This window comes from Oreochromis aureus, linkage group 5, assembly GCF_013358895.1.
Source record: "Oreochromis aureus strain Israel breed Guangdong linkage group 5, ZZ_aureus, whole genome shotgun sequence".
Classification (NCBI taxonomy): domain Eukaryota; kingdom Metazoa; phylum Chordata; class Actinopteri; order Cichliformes; family Cichlidae; genus Oreochromis; species Oreochromis aureus.
In genome coordinates this window covers 22,788,755-22,809,304 of record NC_052946.1, presented here as the reverse complement: position 1 = coordinate 22,809,304, position 20,550 = coordinate 22,788,755, and the positions used below count along the sequence as shown (strand labels likewise).

The window sequence follows — 20,550 nt, the reverse complement described above, 5'->3', positions numbered from 1 at the left end:
GTATTCATCATATAAAACAGCTAATAGTAATTGTAGAGTTTTAACTTTTTCAGAAAAGGTCATTTAAGGATAACTTCAAAGTGTAATATCTAAAGTTATATGGTGATCTTTAAAAATCCAACCTGCTTTGCAGAGAAAACCTGATCTAGGACGGATGGCGGTCGGACAAGCGTTATCGCCTCTTTGAAACAGAGTGCAGGAAAGCAGAACCAGTAGTAGAAATTGTACTTCTTCAAATCCTGTTTAAAAAGAGTAGCCAGAACAAGACAGAAACATGAAAGGAAACTGGTTACATGAAGTTGTTAAAGTGTGGAAAAAAACAAAAGCAAAAAAGAACAAGCAAACATATATGATCATATTTTTACGCACTGCAAAGGTAAGGAGAATAAATCTACAAAGGATGGACGGGTCCTTCAGTGCAGCTCCAGACTGTATAGCATCCCAAATCTACCCAACAAAGAGAGATAATACAAAAGAAAAAATAATCAATAATTTAATCATGTAATGTTCTGTTGGGAAATATGACCATTCTAATGCCTACTTTATAGATAATCCACTTTCAACATGTTTTTGATGTCAGAACAAATTGCCACTGGATGTCTCTTACCTCCTTGGCCTCTTTCTCCAACAGAGCCTTCTTATCAGTAGTCTTAAAGGCATCAAGAGTGTTGGTGTTGTACAGCGTTCCCAAAGCTGGGCAGCAACGAGCAGGAGTTGAACCATCGCTAACAGCAAAAAACCAACACATTTTTCATTAAACTGTATGTTCACAGTGTAAACATACTGACCACCAGAAACCAGTGGGCTTTATTAAAGTTCATTTTTCCCTATATAGAAGTACATAAACAAAACATCTCTGTGACAACTGCACAATCGGATGAAGGCCACGTAATTTTTTTTCTTTAGACACACAGGCTTTTTGTAACTGTTCAGAGTCGATTTAAAAATACTGGCAGCTTTCAGTGCTTCCCCTCTGCCTCACTGTAGCTGCACCTATGGAATAAGTCTGAATATCCTGGGTGACTTCCTTATTGAGTTATCACATTCACAAGATTTGCAGAAAACTTCTGATCTTCAGGTGGAGATCACCGAGATTCAACTCATCTAAGATTTTTAGTAGATGGTATCAATTTAGGTGTCCACACTGTCCTCCCACCTGCCCTGCAGTGTGACCCCAACAGTCTATCCTATGCTTTTATTTTGGCTTTGTTTACAATGACACAGTGCATCACAAGACTCAACGGCAGCAGAAAAATTTACAAGTGTAATGTTTCTTTACACAACATAATGTCTTATACTTACACATCAAATGCACTGTACTCCAAAGTTAGACGGGTAGGCAAACCAAGAGGATCACCTATCAGACATGAAAGTCGATCAGCCACATTGGTAATAGAAAATACAGATCTGTCAATCAAGTGGGAAAACTGCATTTGACAGTGAGAGAGTGTGTTGCTTATTCTGTCTTCCTCCCATCACCCTCAACCAGTCATGTCAGATAGCTGTCCCTCCCTGAGCCTGGTTCTGCTGCAGGTTTCTTCCTGTTAAAAGGGAGTTTTTCCTTCCCACTGGCGCCATGTACTTCATCATAGGGGGCCGTTTGATTGTCGGGGTTTCTCTCTATTATTGTAGGGTCTTTATCTTACAATATAAAGTGCCTTGAGGCAACTTGTTGTAATTTAGCGCTATATGAATGCAACTGAATTGAACTGATCTTTTATTGAAACCATGCCATCAGAATACTCACCATTGTAATAGTATCCTTTGATACATTTGGGACTCTCATCCAATCTGTAGTCATTGAGTTTCTTCTGAGTAAGCTCATGCCAAAAGCCTGCTTCCAAAGCACTGCTGAAAGGAGCAAACTGCAGCTTAAGTTCTGCAGTGGACGGCGATGCCTCACTGATGTCAGATGCCATTACAACTTCACAGAGAGCCACGTTCAACACGCTGTGAAATAAAACAGCAGACGGCTATGAAACACTTGCAGGCACTATAATAACTTATGACTTAGATACACAAAGAGTAGTAAAAGTAATTCTCGCACTGTTAAAGTAAACAGTCTGAACAAAAACACAGAATAAAAGCTGCACTTGTATACTGTTTTATGACTTTGGAGTGCCTCAATTACCAGTTCACACTCGCACACCAATTATGGGAAAACTCCCTTGCAAGGAGCTGGCCTGCCCATCAGGAGTAACTTGGGGTTCAATGTCTTGCCCAAAATCACTCACACATGTTGGTGGAGCCCTGTGATTAGTGGATACCTAAATCAGGAGCTCCTGCTGATCACGCAATAATTAGTTCATTATCTACTGAGCCCCAAATTTCCAGTGCTGCTGTTTAATTGACAACCCAGTGAAGAATATGATTTGAGTAAGCTTATTACTCAGCCAGGTTTAAAATTACTCGACGAGTACGTCACCCAAGATATCAGAGTTGTAACTATATGTGCTTTTGATATGTGAAAGTATTTACCACATATGCAAATTAAGAAAAAAAAAAAAATCACACTATTATCAGTTGTCTTTTTCTTCTTTCAGCTGCTCCCTTTAGGGGTCACCACAGCAGATCATCTGCCTCCTTCTCACCCTGTCCCTAGCATTCGACTCGTCACACCAACCCCTTTGTAAATCCTCCTTCACTACTAGAGCTGGACTGGTAATGGCATATTAGGCATTTTCCTGGTGGGTCAATGTAATTTTTTTTCTTTGTTGCTATAATCATACAGGCCGCCTGCCATGGTGCACTGGCACTACAAACACTGACAGCAGTCCAGTGGACAATTTTTATTAGTGACCCTGGATAACCCAATATAATCTTTTAACGCAACCGTCCCTCTCCTACAGATACAGATGGGCAAAGAAAAGCGGAAAAAAAAAAAGGTGTCAGTGAAAAGCTAAGAGAGAAAAAGAAAAAGAAACTAGGCATATATGCAGCAAAATGTTTATATACATATTAGCAACTGCACTGTCAACAGTAGTACCAGAAACCACTACTATAAAGCTCTCGCAGTCACAGTACTGCTCCTGTTTCTTGCACTAGCCATGGAGAAATTAAGGACGGGGGAGAGCAGTTCCAACAAGAGAGCGAGGAAGGTGTAAATAATATGGTAAGGAAATAAATGGAAGGACATGATTATCAAGGGAGAGATTAAAATAACCCACCATCTAAAATGTAAAATGACCAAAGGCCACTGCTAATAGCTAAAGTGTAGCTTTTAATTGTGCCATGCTGCACTAAAGCCCAACAAAGACTTCCTAACCCAACAACAAGTGTACCAACATGGTTAAAAAAAATAAAGAATAAAAATTCATTTATTTATTTATTTATTTTTTAACTGATCATAGTCAGCCGCCTGGCCCAAATATGCCAGGGCTGATTTGTTGTCCCAGTTGTTCACTTCATCAGTGAATCTTCTCTGAGGTCTTCGTCTTTTCCTCCTGCCTGGCAGCTCTATATTCAACATCCTTTGTCCATTCTCTATTCCTATTCTGCACATGTCCAAACCATCTCGGCCTCGGCTCTCTAACTTTATCTCCACACCGTTCAACTTCTGATACATTGATTTCTAACTGTGTCCACCTTGGTCAATCCCAACAAGATTTTAACATTTTCAGCTCAACCACTTGTCTTTTTGTCAGCACCACAGTCTTCAAACCATACAAGACGCTATGATGTGTGGATGGTCTCAGTCCCATCTTGTAAACATTCCCTTTCAGTCTTGGTACTGTATATCTGTCACAAATAACCCTATATGTGATGGCAAGCTACATGAACAATAAACTGGACATTTAAAAAAGAAAAATGGAGGAATTCGTGTTTCTTTTCCTGTATCCCATCCACGTGTTTAATCCATGAAAAGATAAAGGATTTTAAAATATTTTTGACCAGTTCAGCTGCAAAGAGAGCCTAAACTCTGGTTTAATAATGAGCACCAAACCTTCGAGACTAAGTATTTAATGGCTGTCAGTCTTGGCATGTTAATGATTAAATTCTACGTTTACTTTTTTTCGTGGCTTTAACTGTTTTCTCTTGCTGAGAAGTAAAGTCAGTTCAACAGAGACCACACAATGAAACCCAGCAGCTTTAGCACTTCAAGCGCTTTTTAATGCGACGAAAATTCTCATGGAAATAAATCATAAGATAAGACATCCCTGCATTACAACGTAGACAATTTACGTCCGCTTCAGACAGATACATACATGTTTATACGTTAACGTGTAACAGGATTTGTGCACTTACCATAAAACCTTACTTCCTGGTGAAGGAGATCATGTGATCGCGAGTCTTGTAAATAAAGCAGTGCAGTGTGGGTAAGATTTAGCTTACTTGCTACGGTTTCTTGTCTTTATGGTGCGAGCACCATTGAATAAAATACAAAGAACCAAAACAGAAACAAGAACGCGCAGACGATAAAGCAGGAGAAAACAGACAAAAACCTGTAGGCGCCGTTTCTTTTCATTTCGGAGACAGCTACAGAGGCTGAAGCGAGCCGCCGTTTGCAATGAACGTACCGTCAGTTTTCGCTGGTGAAATTACAAACGCAACATAATAGTGGTGAAACCGGTAAAGCTACTTCTGCTACTACTTTTGGGCTCAATTATGACTTCAGTTTTCACCAGAAATTAGCTGTATGTGAACGGCGAACCGTACGGAAACAGGGTTAGGGACCGTCGCAAAACTGTGCTGCTGTACAAAAACGCACGATATAAATTAAAAGATGTCATGTTTTGGCCAGGAGGCTAAAAACAAACTGAGAAAATCCATCTAAGATAATATGAAGCCCACAAAATGTCACCTCTTTGTGTTTGTATTTCCCTGGATGACAACCACAGTATCCAGTGGTAGCCCCTGCACTGTGAAGGACAGCATGTAATAATAGCACCCCACCTTTTTTAAATAGCGTGCTCTACATGGAACAGCTACATGTAAAAGCCACTCAGCTCTTGAATCCTTCCTGAAGGACGACACAGTAACAAAAGTACAAGTGCTCAAGGTCTCATTGTACCTTATAATTTAAACACAAGAACACTTTGAAGTAGCAGATGAAACTAGTGGTTCAATGAAAGCATGAAATGCTTTGAAAGTACTCCGTTTGTTAGATGGAGTACATGTTTACAGTGGAAATCTTCAACAGGGTAAGTTCAGGGACATTGTGTGAGCTGTGTTAACTGGTTTAATGAAACACGGAAACATCTCACAATGATGCTCATGTAGATGCAGACTGTGTCGAGTTGTGTTGCTCTTAACTAATCTTTGAAAAAAAGCTTGACTGATATAAAACTGCTCCTACTCCTACAGGCTGATTTTTCCCCCTTCAACAGCTCATGGTTTAATTATTGTAAGGTGAGATATATGTGTGATTATTAATAACTGAATCTCTTTTTTTTGTTCAGATTTTTATTGCTTGGGTAAGACTGCTCCAGGTTTCAATTTTTGATGAAAGCGCGTGTATGTTTTTCTGATTTAGACCTTCAACACAAACTGGTTTATTACAGTAAACTATAAGGTAAAACTGAATTGAGATTTTCAGATCTGTACCGTCGAGTCCATTCCAGTTTATACAGATTAAATGAAAAACAGTTCTTATTTTAGCACAAGTAACCTGGGAGACACGCCATACAAACTCATGAATGATGCCTGTGCTGGGTTATTAAGAGAGAGGGGATGAGGGACATTGGCATATTGTTGAAAATGTCCTTGCTATACGTTCCATACAAGAGAGGAAATATAACAGTTTCAGCACACTGACAAATGAAATACCTATGCTGGTAAGTCACAAGCTTTGCAGATTTTGGTGAATATTATTGAAACTGCCACAAAGAAAATTAAGTGGCACTATATTCTGAGAAATAGAGTTTTTGTCTTTTTTTCTAGAGCCATTTCTCAATTTTGCACAGGAGAAAATATGAATGTATTAATTGACACAGTATATGTGCCTCATAATTCCCTAAAAATTGCTAAAATTCCCCAATATGGCTTAAAAAGGTGCCAGTGTATGAATGCGTTCTGTTTGTTACTAGAGCGAACAGCAGCAGAAGCAACAGATTTAGTCACCCTAGCTACAATATGTACTGAGAGGAATGGGTATTGGAAGATGTTCAAAATGAAGTATCTGTCTGTTGTGAGTAGGTTGGCAATACTGTGATAATAGCGTTTTTAAACTAAAAACCATTGTAAGACTTTTCTTGTTGGTGGAGCACTGTGTGTACTGTGGCTATTTGTAAGTAAGGTTAAATAGGATACATTTTTTAGCTGGAAACATAAAGAAACCCTAACCCCTGGTTATTAGCATTAGTCTACATTTCTGTAGACTCATTAAAGTGCTGAAAACATTCCTCAGACATTTTGGTCAATATTAACATGATATCATCACAAAGTTGCTGCAGATTAGTTGGCAGAACATCCACGATGTGGCTCTCCCGTTCTACCAGATTGCAAAGGTGCTCTATTGAATTGCGATCTTGCAACTGTGGTCATTTGAGTTCATTGAACCCATTGTCATGGTCAACAAACCAGTTTGAGATGATTGTGGTCATATAGGGGTGGACATGGTCAGCAACATTACTCTGGTAGGCTGTGGCGTTTAGACAGTGCTCATTTAAATGATCTTCACTTGGTACTAAAGGACCTAAACTGTGCCAAAAAAATATCCCTACATCATTACATCACCAGCAGGTTGAATCACTCATACAAGGCAGGATGGCTCTATCTATCATCTTGTTTAGGCAAAATTAGGTAAAGTATCTCAACATTGCAGGAGAAACTGAGACTCATCAGACTAGCCAGTGTTTTTCCAGTCTCCTCTTGTCCATTATAGATGAACCTTTGTGAACTGTAGCTCAGTTTCCTGTTCTTAGCTGGAAGCACTGGCGCCTGTTGTGGTCTTTTACTGCTGTAGTCCATCTGCTTCAAGATTCAACATGTTGTGCGATCAGAGATGCTTTTCTGCATACCTTGGTTATAACAAATGATTATCTAAGTTACTGCTGCAGTCTGGCTATTCACCCCTGATCTGTGACAACAACCTGGCATTTTCTTCCAGCAACTGCATCTTGCTGGATATTTTCTCTTTTTCGGACCATTCTCTGTTAACCCTAGAGATGGCTGTGTGGGAAACTCTCAGCAGATCAACAGCTTCTGAAACACTCAGCTTGTCTGGCACCAACAACCATGCCACATTGAAGGTCACTTAAATAACCTTTCTTCCCCATTCAGATTATTGGTTTGAACAGCTGTAGTTGAACAGGTGTACTAAATAAAGTGACCAATGGGTACATTTGATGGAATCTTGCTGCAGCATGGGCATCGGGTTTTGTCCCAGGTTAATTAGGTCATGTGTTCAGCATTTCACATAAATATTCTTGCCAAAGTCAGCACCTCAAACTAATGACAAAATACAATTAGAAAAACAGTTTGAAGCTAATAGTATTAATGAAGTGAGGCTTGAAGGACTAGCACATTAGAAAGTTTTATTTTTAGTTTTAGGTGTACATCATAAATGGGCCATTGAATGTCATCAAGTCTTTTTTTTTTCTTTCAGATTGACTTAGATTTTATTTCATTACTGTATCATGCATGAAATAATATGCCAGCCTAAACAGGCTTACAAGACACCGATAACAAAAAACAGAATATAAACCAGAACACTGTACACCCACAGGTTTGAATCATACTCTGGTGATCATTATAAGCATAATTCAAAAACTTTGACCTCAACATGAGACACCAGGCATGAAAAGCGCATAGGCAGCAACTTCACTTTGACATAAAAGTATCCGAACTACTTTAAAAGAAAAACAAAAAAACACACAAACAGCAAAACATTCAGTGGAACATAATATTCATTACAAAGAGTTACCTCAGTGGAGGCTCTTTGCAGAACCTTTTCAAGCAACAGAGAAACAGCATATAAAATATCATTTTCTTCCCCTTTCTCTTGTTTTTAATGAGAAGTGTACTCTGTGCGGTCACACACATCCGTCTTCCCATCATCACCTCTTCCAGCTCAATTTCAGCCTCCTCTGATTTGTTTGATTTGGCTGCACAGTGACTCACAACATTGCCACGCTCATTACAATATTTCAGACACTATGATTCACATATTAAAATATGAAATTCAGTTCTTTGTCCCTGACCCCCCAAAATCTGAAGTGACACTGTGCAAAAAGTAACAGTGTAAGGAAATGTCCTTAATTCCATTTATCCTTATTTTCTTTTTACAAGGAAGGTGCTAGCATAGCTAACACAGGAGTTACCGGGAGAAAGAGTTGCACCATGAAGCTCTGTGTATAGCCTGGATGCACTTGAATGCATTTGTTACAAAATACTTAATTGACACAAATCCATTAAAGAAGCCTCAGATTTATAGTGTGCTGCAGCATTTTTGAATTATTTTCGACACTCTTTGGCTAATGACGTGAAACGACGTGCTACACCTTATAACAGATAAGCAACTTATTCCCATCAGGGAGAGAAACAAAACCTTTCTGCAGTTTGAAAGAACACACAAAGAACACTGTGACAAACAGTTTGTTCTGGTAGTAGTTTTGTCTTCATAATCAGATTTTTGCTCATATATTAACCTATTCAACTTAATGGCAGGAAATAGATGACAAAGCACAAACAGGTAGAACAAGATCAGAGGTTTTCTTTAAGTTAGTGTAGGTGACTGAATGTGCTTGTTTAGAGTTGTCATTCTTAATAAAAAAAACATAAAAAATAAAGACAGTAGGTATCATAATTCAGCCCTTCCTCGATCACTAGTACCAAGCACCAAGATACATCTAAAGTCTCGTTTTCTGTTTAAATAATAAGAAAGAGAATGACTCACAATGTGGTTGTCATTTTCAAAGAAAATCTTCTCCTTGTTCTTTTTTTACCATATTAATCAGATTTCACATTATGTGTCTTATGGTATATTCATAGCACAGAAAACCAATTAAAAAAAAATTTTCAAAATAAAATTTTTACATAGTTTTTCCTTCAAATTCTTGATTCCAGCTATAGCAAAAATCAAAGCTCAAATTCTTCTGCGACATAGTCTATTATTATTATAATTACTATTATTATTAGTGTAACATAAACAAAATAAATAACATTAAACTGACATTATCTTCAGCTTGAGTCCAAAGAATTGGTGTTTATGAAAATAAAATGCGGAACATAAAAGGAAAAGCACACTTTTTTGGTCAACGCTTGATAAGACATTTTTTCTTTTTGCTAATTCTGCTGTTGTCTCAACATTTAGACACCTGTGATTGTGTTCTGCTCATTTACAGTCACAAAGGAATGTTAAGAATATTTTTAAAGACCCGTTTAAAATTTCCATTGCAGAGCGGGTATATAAAAGGGTTTAGAGTAGAGTTGATGTAACCCAGCCATATGGTGAACATGTGCAGGTCATGGTGGACGCACTCTCTGCAGAAGGCCATGACCATGAAAGCTATGAAGTACGGTATCCAACACAATAAGAAAGCAGCAATTATGAAGCCCAGCTGCTTGGCTGCTTTGTGCTCTTTGTGGATCCTCAGACTGTGGATGCGATGGCGCGATTGGTCAATGAACCTTTGCCACGCCTGTCTCAGAGTAATTTCATTATCCGCGTCTAATTTGGCATCTTCTACTCCTTCCTCGGGCCAAGGTAGAGCTTGGCTGGGGTCGTAGTTGTTGGTGAGCACAGATGTGTATCTCTGCACGTCTGATACCTTGTTGGTATCGCAGACTCCGCTCACTGGGTTTGGCACTGTCACATGGCATTCATTTAAAGACGCTTGAAGTTTGTTCTCATTATTTCCACCTGAGCAAATCCCGTCCTGTGGTGCCGATGGCTGGCTCTGGGGAACCTCGCAGTCTGGTTGCTTCTCCTCAGGAGACAAAGAGCACCTTTTAGTCTTTCGTGCCATTCTGAGTCCTTTTGTTGTCATGGCAAGCAATGACGTCTGCTGGCACTTTACACCAATTTTTCTGTGCGCTCTCGATAGAGCAGTTTTACTGTTTTTATCAGCGTCTTCAAGGGGATCTGTCTGTTCGAGAGTATTCCGGTCTAGCAGTTTTTCTGTTTTTGATCCTTTCATTAGAACCTCACTTTCCCTCTTAGGTGACTTGGAGTCATTTTTCACAGGGGTTTGAGGATTTTGTCCATTGTCGTTTTCCCCAAACGAATCAGTTGGATGAATGATTCTCTCTCTGTCCCGTAGATGTTGTCTTACTGCCAAATAGATATATGTGTAAAACCACAACATCAAAACAGAGGGTACGTAGAAGTTGAAGACTGCGGTAATGACCTTAAACCACGTGACAAAACGAAAATCTGTGTCACACTTATTTTCCTCTTCAGGTTTGAGGTCCACATGTGTGAAAGACCTCCATCCTAAAATAGGAATAATCCACATCATGGACAGCAGCCAGGCTCCAGAAATCATCACACTGGCTTTTCCCCGTGTTCGATATTTTAGGTACTTAAGCGGCTGTCTCACTGAGCGGTACCGATCCAAACAGAGGATAAACAAGCTGAAAATTGAGGCTGTGCTTGCCACGTAGTCCATAATCAGCCAAAATTGGCAGACAGCCCGCCCCAGCTTCCATTCATCCTCCAGCAAATATACCAAGTTCAAAGGCATAACCGTGGTCCCTACAATGAGATCTGCCACAGACAGGCTAACAATATAGAGGTTCCCTACAGTGTGGAGGCTCTTCTCTCTCTTCACAGCATACAGTACGAGCAGGTTCATTATGATGGTGAGAAGGGAAAGGAATCCCAAGAAAACTCCCAGCAGGGCGCTGTTGATGCGATCGTGGAAGGTCAGGGTTTGATTGTTCCTCAATGAGTCACCATCACGGAGTCCACTCCAGCTGCTGTTGCTGAAGTTTACATAGCTGCTGGCATTGTGGTGTAGAGGGTCTGCTGAAGGTGACAGACTAGATTCCATCATGTTAGGTGAGATGGACACCTCTAGATCCTGTCACATTTTGGAACACCAAGGCATGTGTGGAACGGCAGGTTTTAATCAGTGTGTTTACACTAAATGGATAATGACAAGTTGATTTTCACTCTGGAAAATGTGTATTCCTTCACTAGCCCTGGTCAGTTTATCCACGGTCTACTGTCCATTTTGTTGTAAACCCCAAGTGTCAGCATCTGGAAAACACAAAAAGTAGGCACGATTAGACATGTAAATGCTGTTAAACAATGTTCTGTATAGAGTTCATGATGTGGATGATTGATTTATCATGAATTACATAATTTCATGAATATAATTTGGGGTTAAAAATGTCTGCATTTGAAATGTACATGTGTAAGAGCTAATGTTGCACGAGAACAACCTTAGCGAGAGTATACCAGACTTCATGGACTGCAGGTGAGCAGATGTGTGTCATGAAGCGCTGCTAAGCTAAAGGTTTATTGAAAGCAAAGCAACACAAAGACTTAAAGACCTCTTTTCAGGACAAGCGGTCAACGAGGTTTTTGTCATTTGAGAAATGTCTATGTGTAACGTTTGGACTAAATATGTGTACTGTAAAGTTGCTAATGTGTTTGCACTGTTCACTCATATAACCAGTTCTCACAGCGTATTGGTGATGGTGTAACTAAGGAGGAGAGAAAGCCCAAGTAATAAACGCCCCTTTCAAAGAACCGACCTGTTTCTGTGTAGTCGTGAAGAGAGCTACAAGACATTTGAAAGTTAACTGTGAGTTTTTAAACACTTTTACTCTTGAAAATGAAAAGACGAATCATTATTCAAAGAAGATGGCTGAAACATGACCGCAGGAAAGCATAAGAAAACCGCCTGAAGAAAGATAAGGTGAAGAAGATACAGTCATGATGCAATATTTCAACACACAGATAAATATTTCCTGTAATCTTTCCACCTTTGCAGTTTGGGTTTGAATTATTATTAGTCTAAAACCTCCCTTATTCCATCTCTTTCACTGTCCAGCTGGCTTTCTTTCACACTTATGCAAGGGAGGGCGGCGAATCCCTTCAACAACACAGTAGACAAACTGTGTCATAGGCGGAAAGGAGCCGTGAATATGCTGCCGGCGCTGTATGATGGAACCTTTGGATTGATAAAAGCCTATTCAACACTACGCTTGATACTATGTTTGAATGTGAAAAGCACAGCATGACTTATTAAAGCATATCAATATGGTACTGGAAAAGCACTTATCTGAACTGTTTGGGATATTGATTTTTAAGAAAGTAGACTGAAATAAACCTGTTGCCATGGATGCAGGTGACATTTCTGTTTGTCTTTCTGTGATTAATGTGTGAAATAAAAGATGTAATTTTGCATTTTTCAGCGGTCCCTGCACTCCCATGCTAATAACTGATTTAATCTGTGTAATTTTGGCAATATCACCATGTAATTTCACTTAAATTGAATTGTACTGTACAGGGAAAACAAAACAAAAGCTACATATTAATCTTTTCCTTCTTTCGGCTGGTCCTTTAGGGGTCATCTGCCTCCACCTCATCCTATCCTTAACACCCCTCCTCTGTCACACCAACCCTCATTATATCCTCTTTCACTCTTTCCCTGTGGTCTTCCTCTTTCAGTGCTGGAATCTATCTGTCTGTGTGTCTCAAAGATGACACACACTCAGGAGAAAAACATAAAAAAAAAAAACTTTAGTGGGCTACTTATTGGTTAAATAACAGTAGTGGGCGCTGGAAAGTTTTAGTGATGTTGTCCACTGAAAATTGACTCATACTGATGATTTGATATTAAAATGAGTCAACACTGAAACAGTTATTACAAGAAAAAATAGAAATCTAGATTCCAAATAAATGAACTGTGGAGCTTTGGTGTGGATGCTGGGTGGATTTAATTAAAGTGTTATGCCTTCAGGGTAGGTCTATACATGATTTCCTCAAGCGCAGACACAGACAGGGTAATATCTCAGGAGGAAATGCTTCAAAAAGCAGTTTTATGACAGACATTACCAAGAAAACGCACTAGCCAGTTGCTAGCTATATAGAAAAATGGGGAAAAGCGAGCATGCATATAACTGCATTTACAGCTTATCTGACATATTGTGAGCTTCTTGTTACGTGATTTAATTGAATACATTCGAGTGACTTGAATGATTTCACAAGGTTGTTTTTTTTAATGATCTCTGCCTGAGTCTGACTCAATAAATATAACTGCAAATCACGTCTCTCTGTATACAGCCCCTGTTTATACAACAACTGCCCCCACAACACAAATATTTAGGACCCTCATTGCTGACGAAATTCACAGAAGCATAAATAAACCTGTTGCGCGTTTTCTGCATTTGAGCAATGCACTTCTTGTCACAGAAAAAAGGAAAGGGGGATTCATCCAGTACTAATTGCACAATATGATTATCTGTCTAATCTTATAATAACACCGATGAACCGTGAGACCTAATGAAGCCCGTCTATTAAAATGAATAATGGCTCTCGTATATAATACTACAAGTCGGCGTCAAAGAACCACCTGTTGAGCCGCAGCAGGATCACACGCTGAAACGTTTAGGTTTACAGCACCGCCTCAAACATGTATAGTTTCTAAGAATAATCGTGCTACAAAATGCTTTTCTCGGTTGCCTTAAAAAAAAGTAAAAAGTTAAACGGTTTTAAAAAATAAGTTAGGTTTAAGTGCGAGAGAAAGTAGACAATTTCATACTTGCCATTGATGTAGAGATACATCTCAAAGAAAATCCTGGTATTCCAGCGTGTATTCCGGGTGAAAATCAGAAAAGGATTGGAGGGGCAGAGGTTGGGATTGCGAAGAAAAACGTCTGCCTCCTTCCCCCCACTCTCTCCTCAGCGCTCTCTTTATCTCTCTCCCTCTGATGAACTTTGGAGTTTCTATAATATTCCAGCGGAGAGCCTACTCCTGCAATAAAAAATATCCTGTTGCTTGAACGGGTTTTCACTTGATGAGCTGGCGCACTTTAATTTGCAGCGGCATGATTCAGTGCATGATTCACTGTACAAGACGCAGCGAGCAACTTCCATTGAGCTATACCACGAAATCTGGAGATAAGAGATTTTAAAAAGACACTGGATGCTAAACACTACGGTTTGCAGACAGAGTTCGGAAACACCTGTTTGTCTTTACATTTCTAACACTCATTTAAGCTACAATTGTGCATATGATTAACATTCAGCATAATGGAGAGATGATGGGACACCAGTAAGGATCATCAGCAGGGATGAGAGACCACTCGTAAGAGGCAATGATAACGTCAGAAATTCCTCCAATCACAAAACAGAAAAGGAAATGACGAAACTGCGTGCGCTGTGTGCCAAGAATGGAAATTTGTGAGAAAAAGCGGGTGTCCTGAACTCTTGAACTCGGGTTGGGTGTCAGACGATCCAGTGAAGACACTTAAAAGTTTAAATGTAATTGTCAAATTGTATTGGTGATGAGCCGAGGTTAGAAAAGTAAATTAGTAATTAATTATTAAGTACGTGTGTGTGTGTATGTGTGTGTGTGTGTGTGTGTGTGGGGGGGGGGGGGTTGCACAAGCAGTGAGACCACGTGTAGGCAACTTGAGTCATCAGGGCTAATTTTGTGCAGTAGATGAGAAGATAATACGAGGAGAAATACTTTATTTAGACCATATTTAGGAAAATCTTTATTACAGCAGTTGAAATGATGACGGATAATATCTACTGCACAAAATGACGATAATCATAATATTATCCTGCAGACACCTCTCCGCGAGACAGATATATTATATAATGGAGGCTGATGTGGTATGAAACATTTCCTGTATCTGTCCTCGTGACAATGGATCTGAATCAACCTGCTAGAGAAGGTTTTCTGCTGACTGTCTGGTAAATGATGCAGAGGGTGGTCAGGATTTTGATGAATAAAAATATATCCTCTCCACAACTTTAGTTTGAAGTTTGAAGCCAGATTCATGGAGCCAGTCTTCCTAATCAGGCTGCTCTAATGCTGCTCCCCCATCAGACCACAGCAAAGCCCCCTGCACTTGCCACAACTGACTGATCAAAGATCATCATTTTGCTGCACACGCTGAAGGATCTCAGCTCCTTTAAGCAGTAGATCCTACTTTTCCACTTTCTGCAGCAGTCTCTATGTTGGTCTTCCAGTTCAACTTGTTCAGCCTCCTTCATATCAACACCCTGCCCCTGGACAGACAAAACAGCTGTCCTCTTCTTTCAAAAGTCAGTTGCCGTCTCTGTGATTTTTACATTCAGGAGGAGAACACTCCAGACCACTCCACAAAATCATTCCCTGGTGCTCTGTCCTCCTTCTCCTTGTCCATCAATAACAGGTCCAACCACTGCAAAATTTTTGTAGGTGCCATGACCCAGAATTGGGCCATGGTACAAGGTGAACAGGACAGAGACCGGACAGTCCCCCCCGTGGAGCTCCTGTACTGCACATCACCAAATCAGATAGAGCACTGCCCAATCTCACATACTGCCGACTGTCTGTCAGTAATCCACGAGATGGTAGACATGTATAATGACATTTCCTGTAGTTTCTCTCTCAGTAGCAGCGGCTCAATCGTATTAAATGCACTTGAGAAATCAAAGAAGGTGATCCCCACCCTGTAGCTGTTGCTATCTAGATGGGGGAATGCTCTCTGCAGCAGATGAGCAGCACATCACTGCTCCTAGATTTGGACTGTAAGGAAACAGCAGAGGGTCAAAAGGTGTTTTCCTCTGCAGGCTTAGGCTAAGATTAATTAAAAAAACCCAAAACAGTAGTTCTTTTTCAGTGATACCAAAATCACTGAAATAAGCTTGAAGCTACAGAGACACTTTAGTGATGACCCAGCTTTTGTTTGTGGAACAGCAAACAGCATGCTGTACCACATGCACAGAATATGGAAACCTGTTATACGAAAACTTGCACCTGTTCAGGTCCCCGTTGGCATGCACTTTACAGAGCCTGAGGCTGTATATTATTCCTCACATGCTATTCCTCACAAGAGGAAGATGCTCATATCTCACTGGATCTAAATCTTTCATAGGTTACATCCAGAGAGACAGATCAACCAGTAATAACAAATGAACAGAAAAATGAGTTCATTACAATAACAAGTGACTGGTGACTGTGCTTACAGCTTTTGGACATACAAAGATGTAACATTTCATTTTGTTGCTGTATAGATGGTGTTGATCTGGATGATGCATCTTGTTTCTGCAGAGTGACTTCTACTTTGATTCAGGTCCTGTGCTGTGGTGAGTATTATTAAGATCTTTTAACTGGAATAATGTATGTGTTTCATGAACATTTCTGGAAAGTTAAGTATAATTTTGACAGAAATCTGTGTAATAATAAATAATATTCTGAGGTCTAATGTATAATTAACGTCTTGCATTGGCATGTTTATGTTTGTGATGTTTCTCTAGTCTAATTTAAATTCATATGTACTTACTGGATATTTTGATTATCTGAAATGCTACATGGATTTGCTGTCTCATACAAAAAAACAACAAACCACCTTACTTCTTGCATGCTTCACCAACAGGTTGGATGTCTGTTTTTTCACAGTTAAGAAAGAAATGTGCTGAATGCTGATCCTCTCTGAGGTGAAATGCATAATTGATATTTTACAGATATCTGATATTTCTCCTGTGAAATACAGTAATCAGTTTTCCCTTCACTCTGAGTGTCTCTACAAATGCTCTCTAGTACTGATGAGTATTTAAACTGCATTTATTTTAGCTGCGCATATCCCATATCTGTTATTTTCAAAAATGCTCCATGATGTGGCAAATGTATTTATTTTTTCTCTCCCACTCATCCATAAATAGAGATGAAAATACAGTGAAATGTGAAAATGAAGGGTATGCAAAAAGTCTTTAAGCAATTTTTTTCAATCTTTTAAATAGATCAAAATGTGCAGCTATGTGTCTGCAAACTGTGTAAGACATCCGCTGTCAAAGGCTGACTCTACACAGACCTCCTGGACCTGTCTCAGAACGTATTAGTCATGTACAAAAACAGTATCGCCTTACCACTACTTTCTGTTTATAGCTGGACAGTTTGGAAACTACTGCACTGTTCCTGAGTGGGTGAAGTGCAGGACAAAAGGGGCACCTACTTGACCCCTAAGTGTCCTAAAATCGCTTCCATTTCAACTCCTGCTGTTTGCCTTCACTTGCTGGATTATTCTAGTCGGTGTGTTGATACTGATAGACAGAGAAATTCAGCTCATTCAGCTAAATAACATTTTCATCCATCTTATATGTTCCTCCATTTCAATTTGATGCAGGACTGAAGCTTTTGAAATGCAGCTGTGACATTACACTTTATTTCACATTTAATGACCCATTAAGGAGACCACAGTGAGAATGGTAAGGCGGTCAAAAAACAAATACTTGTGACAAACCAGAGGCCCACCAAGAGTCATACAGTTCTGTAGTAGCTACTGCTATGATATTTGGACTACTGTACCCTTACTTTGTACTTGTGGTTGCTCTCCTGAGTTTAAGAATACCTTTGAGTGACTACACCTAGATGCTTGGGCTGGGACCTGCTTCAGTATGTTACAGTGAGGAATTTTACTGATTTTATCTTCTGTTGCCATAGCACCTTATCTCACAGTCTGTTTTTTTTTTTTTTTTTTTTTTTTTACATAACTCCACTTTAAGGACACATTATATTGACTGGAAATTTTCAGTTGTGCGTTGTATGTTTCTTTTTTTTAATTGCAATTTCAGTTTTTTTGACTGGTTCGTTTCATCTCAAATCAGCCAATTTGAAGATAGTGGAGCAGAAAATATTCTGAAAACTGCATTATTTGAAATTGGAATGACCCAGGTCTTAAAAATGAAAAATATGTCAGAGTTATAATTAGAGCAGCATCCGGAAACACCAGAATGTTGCTCTATTTGGACATGACAATCTATTGATATTTTTGTGGTATAACCCATTATATTTGCTTGATAAAACATGAAAGTTGAATGAATATTACATTTTCTTCATTTTGGTGACTAAGAATTTAATATTAGAAAGCATTCTACATGCTCAACTATGCACCATTCAGAAATTGTCATTATTTGTCAAGACAAATATGAAGTTCTTTTATTAGTGTGTGCTCAAATATGGAACTTTGCAGCAGTGCTATACTTTTTTATATTAACTAGACAATACTTGGACTATTTTTTACATCATAGCTGTTCCAAATGACAGATTCTGACAGTTGAGGCCTGTGCTGATTTGTGACAGAATGACTCAACTGTGCATTCCTGAGAAAACATATACTTGACTTGATCAGTATCCTTTTGTTTATTGCCCAAAAAGTGTTTAGATTTAATAACGTAAAAACATTAGTTAAACAAGACTGTAGTTTCTAATAATACTTAAGCAAATTCTGAAAACATGTTAAACAGTGGTTTAGTAAATATAATAACAGAATATATAATATAATTATTAAATTGAAATAATTAGGTTAGCTTAACATAAAGTAAGTACATACACTTCATATAAAAAGTTTAAATATAAACACGATCATTTCATCTGATATTAACATGACATCACCATAAAGACATGAATAAAATTCACAAAACAATATTTTACAGTCATGTTAAAGTAAAAATTAAAATTCTGCAGTTATAACACAGGAAACTGATGCTGACTAAACATAACTTTACAAAGTACAAAGTCGATTTACATTATGTTAATTTAATAGGTATATTTTTTTTCAGTATACCTTCATCACATATAATGTGAGGGGAAGTGGTCCATAGTTGTTACGCTACGATGGTGTCAACTTCTCAAGTGCAGGAACTACACAGTTCGAGAACTGTGATGCCATCAGGGCCAGTGGGGTTTAGTGTTTTTCTCCAGCTAACCGGGCCAGAAGTCACAGCCAAGTAGGGGTGTGAGGGTATGTGTTCATCGGGGGAGGAGAAAGCAGCAGAGGGCTGTGAAATGAACCTGAGGAAGAAACTGCTCAGCTCATTGGCTGCCCACTGGTTGTCTGTCTGTCACGTTGCTTGGGTCCTCTTGCTTCAGAAGCCAGTGTTTCTTGAGGAGGAAAACTTGTTTATTGGCTTTGCTTTTGAAAGTGTTGGTTAGATTACTTAAGAGTATAGGCTTGCAGGCTGCCCACCCAGTCAGAGGTCAGGAAAAGTACTGGTATTGACTATGTTGTTTTAAGATTTCATTTTTTCTTATTTTATAAATATATTTTTTTCAGATTGACAAGAGTTACATATAGGTAGGCTAAGCCCACCCCTGCTGGTATCTACCACTGACCTGGTATACACTCACCAGCTGTCTCAGATCCACCCACAGCAATGAATGACTCACCACTGCAAGAGTGGGATTTTTACCAGAACATAAGGATAAATTGTTTAACTGACCAGAGTGGAGTCATATAGTCTTTAAGCTGAGGTATGACTCAGATCCTGGTCCTTAGGAAGTATCCATTCCAGAAATGCTCATTCAATTTACTAAATGCGCAATTCCCCCAAAAGCTTCATATCAGGAAGTAGAAGATAAATCCAGGTAGTGTCAATTACTTTTTTTGCTCTTGTTCTCCTTGAGTTCAAGTTCCTTTATAAAGAAAATTCTGCTTAAGTTATTTGGGTTGCCTGACGGTTGTTCCTGTTGCTGGTGTCTACATTACTAATGTCTATCACGGCTGGGATGGCAGATGAGTTTGCAATATGAACCCAAAAGCAGACAAGGGAGAGACGGAACTGAATCTTAACAAAAAGCGAACCATTTATTAGGCTGAAAAAACATGAACACAAAACAGAGCACGATGAACAAAACTAAAACTAAAACCTATACTGGGAATAACTAGGAATGATAATGACAACTATGACAAGAAAAACATGAACATGAATCCGAGCAGGTGCATGCGAGAAACTGTGACGAGCAAACATGAAAATGAAACATGGACATGGACATGGGATAACCTGATGTGACGTGGAGGCAGGAAAACAGAGGACCTGACACTGAAGAGAGGAAGACAGAGGACTTAAATACACAGAAGGGAAATGAGGGAAGTGGAAATACCTGGGGACAGACTGGGGAGACATGGAACACAAGGAAAGGCAAAAGGGAACAGATAAGGAAGACGAAGGCACGGGCATAAGTTAAACGTTCAACGTAGAGGACAAAACAGACTAGACAAAAGACAGGAAAAGACTCATAAATACGGGGACAAGGATGACACATAAACTAGAATAACACTCAACTAAACCCTAACTAAACACTAACATAAGAACTTAACATTATTCTAATCTAACATAAGAAGATTAAGAATACAAAGTAAACACTGGGTCACAGACCCAGCCCCTGACAATCTCTACATTTTGAACAAAACAGCTACGAGTCTGTCTGGAAATCTAATAGAAGGATTATCACGATGGTAGAGAAAGCCGTCTAACATCTGTCCAAATCTCCTCACGTGTTCAATTGGACTGAGATCTGTTGGCTTTGAAGGCCATATGATTCATATCATTTTTCTACTCCACGAACCGTTCAGTGACCCTCTCATGCTATGTTGATCAGGATGTTGTTCACATTAATAATAACGCGTTCATCAAAAGCAGCAAGTGGATCCAAATCATGCTGG

At 39.2% G+C, this 20,550-nt stretch overlaps 3 protein-coding genes across 4 annotated transcripts in view; 1 reads left to right on the top strand and 2 right to left on the bottom strand.

Moving 5' to 3' along the window:
* Nucleotides 1-4,681, bottom strand: part of atg7 (ATG7 autophagy related 7 homolog (S. cerevisiae)) — a 59,069-nt gene extending 54,388 nt beyond the window's left edge. Inside the window, exons 1-6 of one of the 2 annotated variants that reach the window (XM_031731402.2) lie at nucleotides 4,246-4,681; nucleotides 1,748-1,950; nucleotides 1,303-1,357; nucleotides 608-725; nucleotides 370-447; nucleotides 123-239 (exon numbers count right to left, since the gene is read on the bottom strand). In XM_031731402.2, coding sequence (XP_031587262.1) covers nucleotides 123-239; nucleotides 370-447; nucleotides 608-725; nucleotides 1,303-1,357; nucleotides 1,748-1,919 — 540 coding nt within the window. In that variant the 5' untranslated portion in view covers nucleotides 1,920-1,950; nucleotides 4,246-4,681. Of the gene's footprint in view, nucleotides 1-122; nucleotides 240-369; nucleotides 448-607; nucleotides 726-1,302; nucleotides 1,358-1,747; nucleotides 1,951-2,131; nucleotides 2,139-4,245 lie in introns of those variants that run through there. The other variant, XM_039612250.1, reaches the window with a different exon arrangement.
* Nucleotides 1-20,550, top strand: part of sirt4 (sirtuin 4) — a 700,781-nt gene that overhangs the window by 116,741 nt on the left and 563,490 nt on the right. The window lies entirely within an intron of this gene.
* On the bottom strand, nucleotides 7,472-13,781 carry hrh1 (histamine receptor H1). The gene is made up of 2 exons (XM_031731448.2): nucleotides 13,656-13,781; nucleotides 7,472-11,143 (listed from the first exon to the last, which is right to left on the bottom strand). Exon 2 carries the CDS (start codon nucleotides 10,935-10,937, stop codon nucleotides 9,285-9,287), a length of 1,653 nt encoding a protein of 550 aa, XP_031587308.1. The 5' UTR covers nucleotides 10,938-11,143; nucleotides 13,656-13,781; the 3' UTR covers nucleotides 7,472-9,284.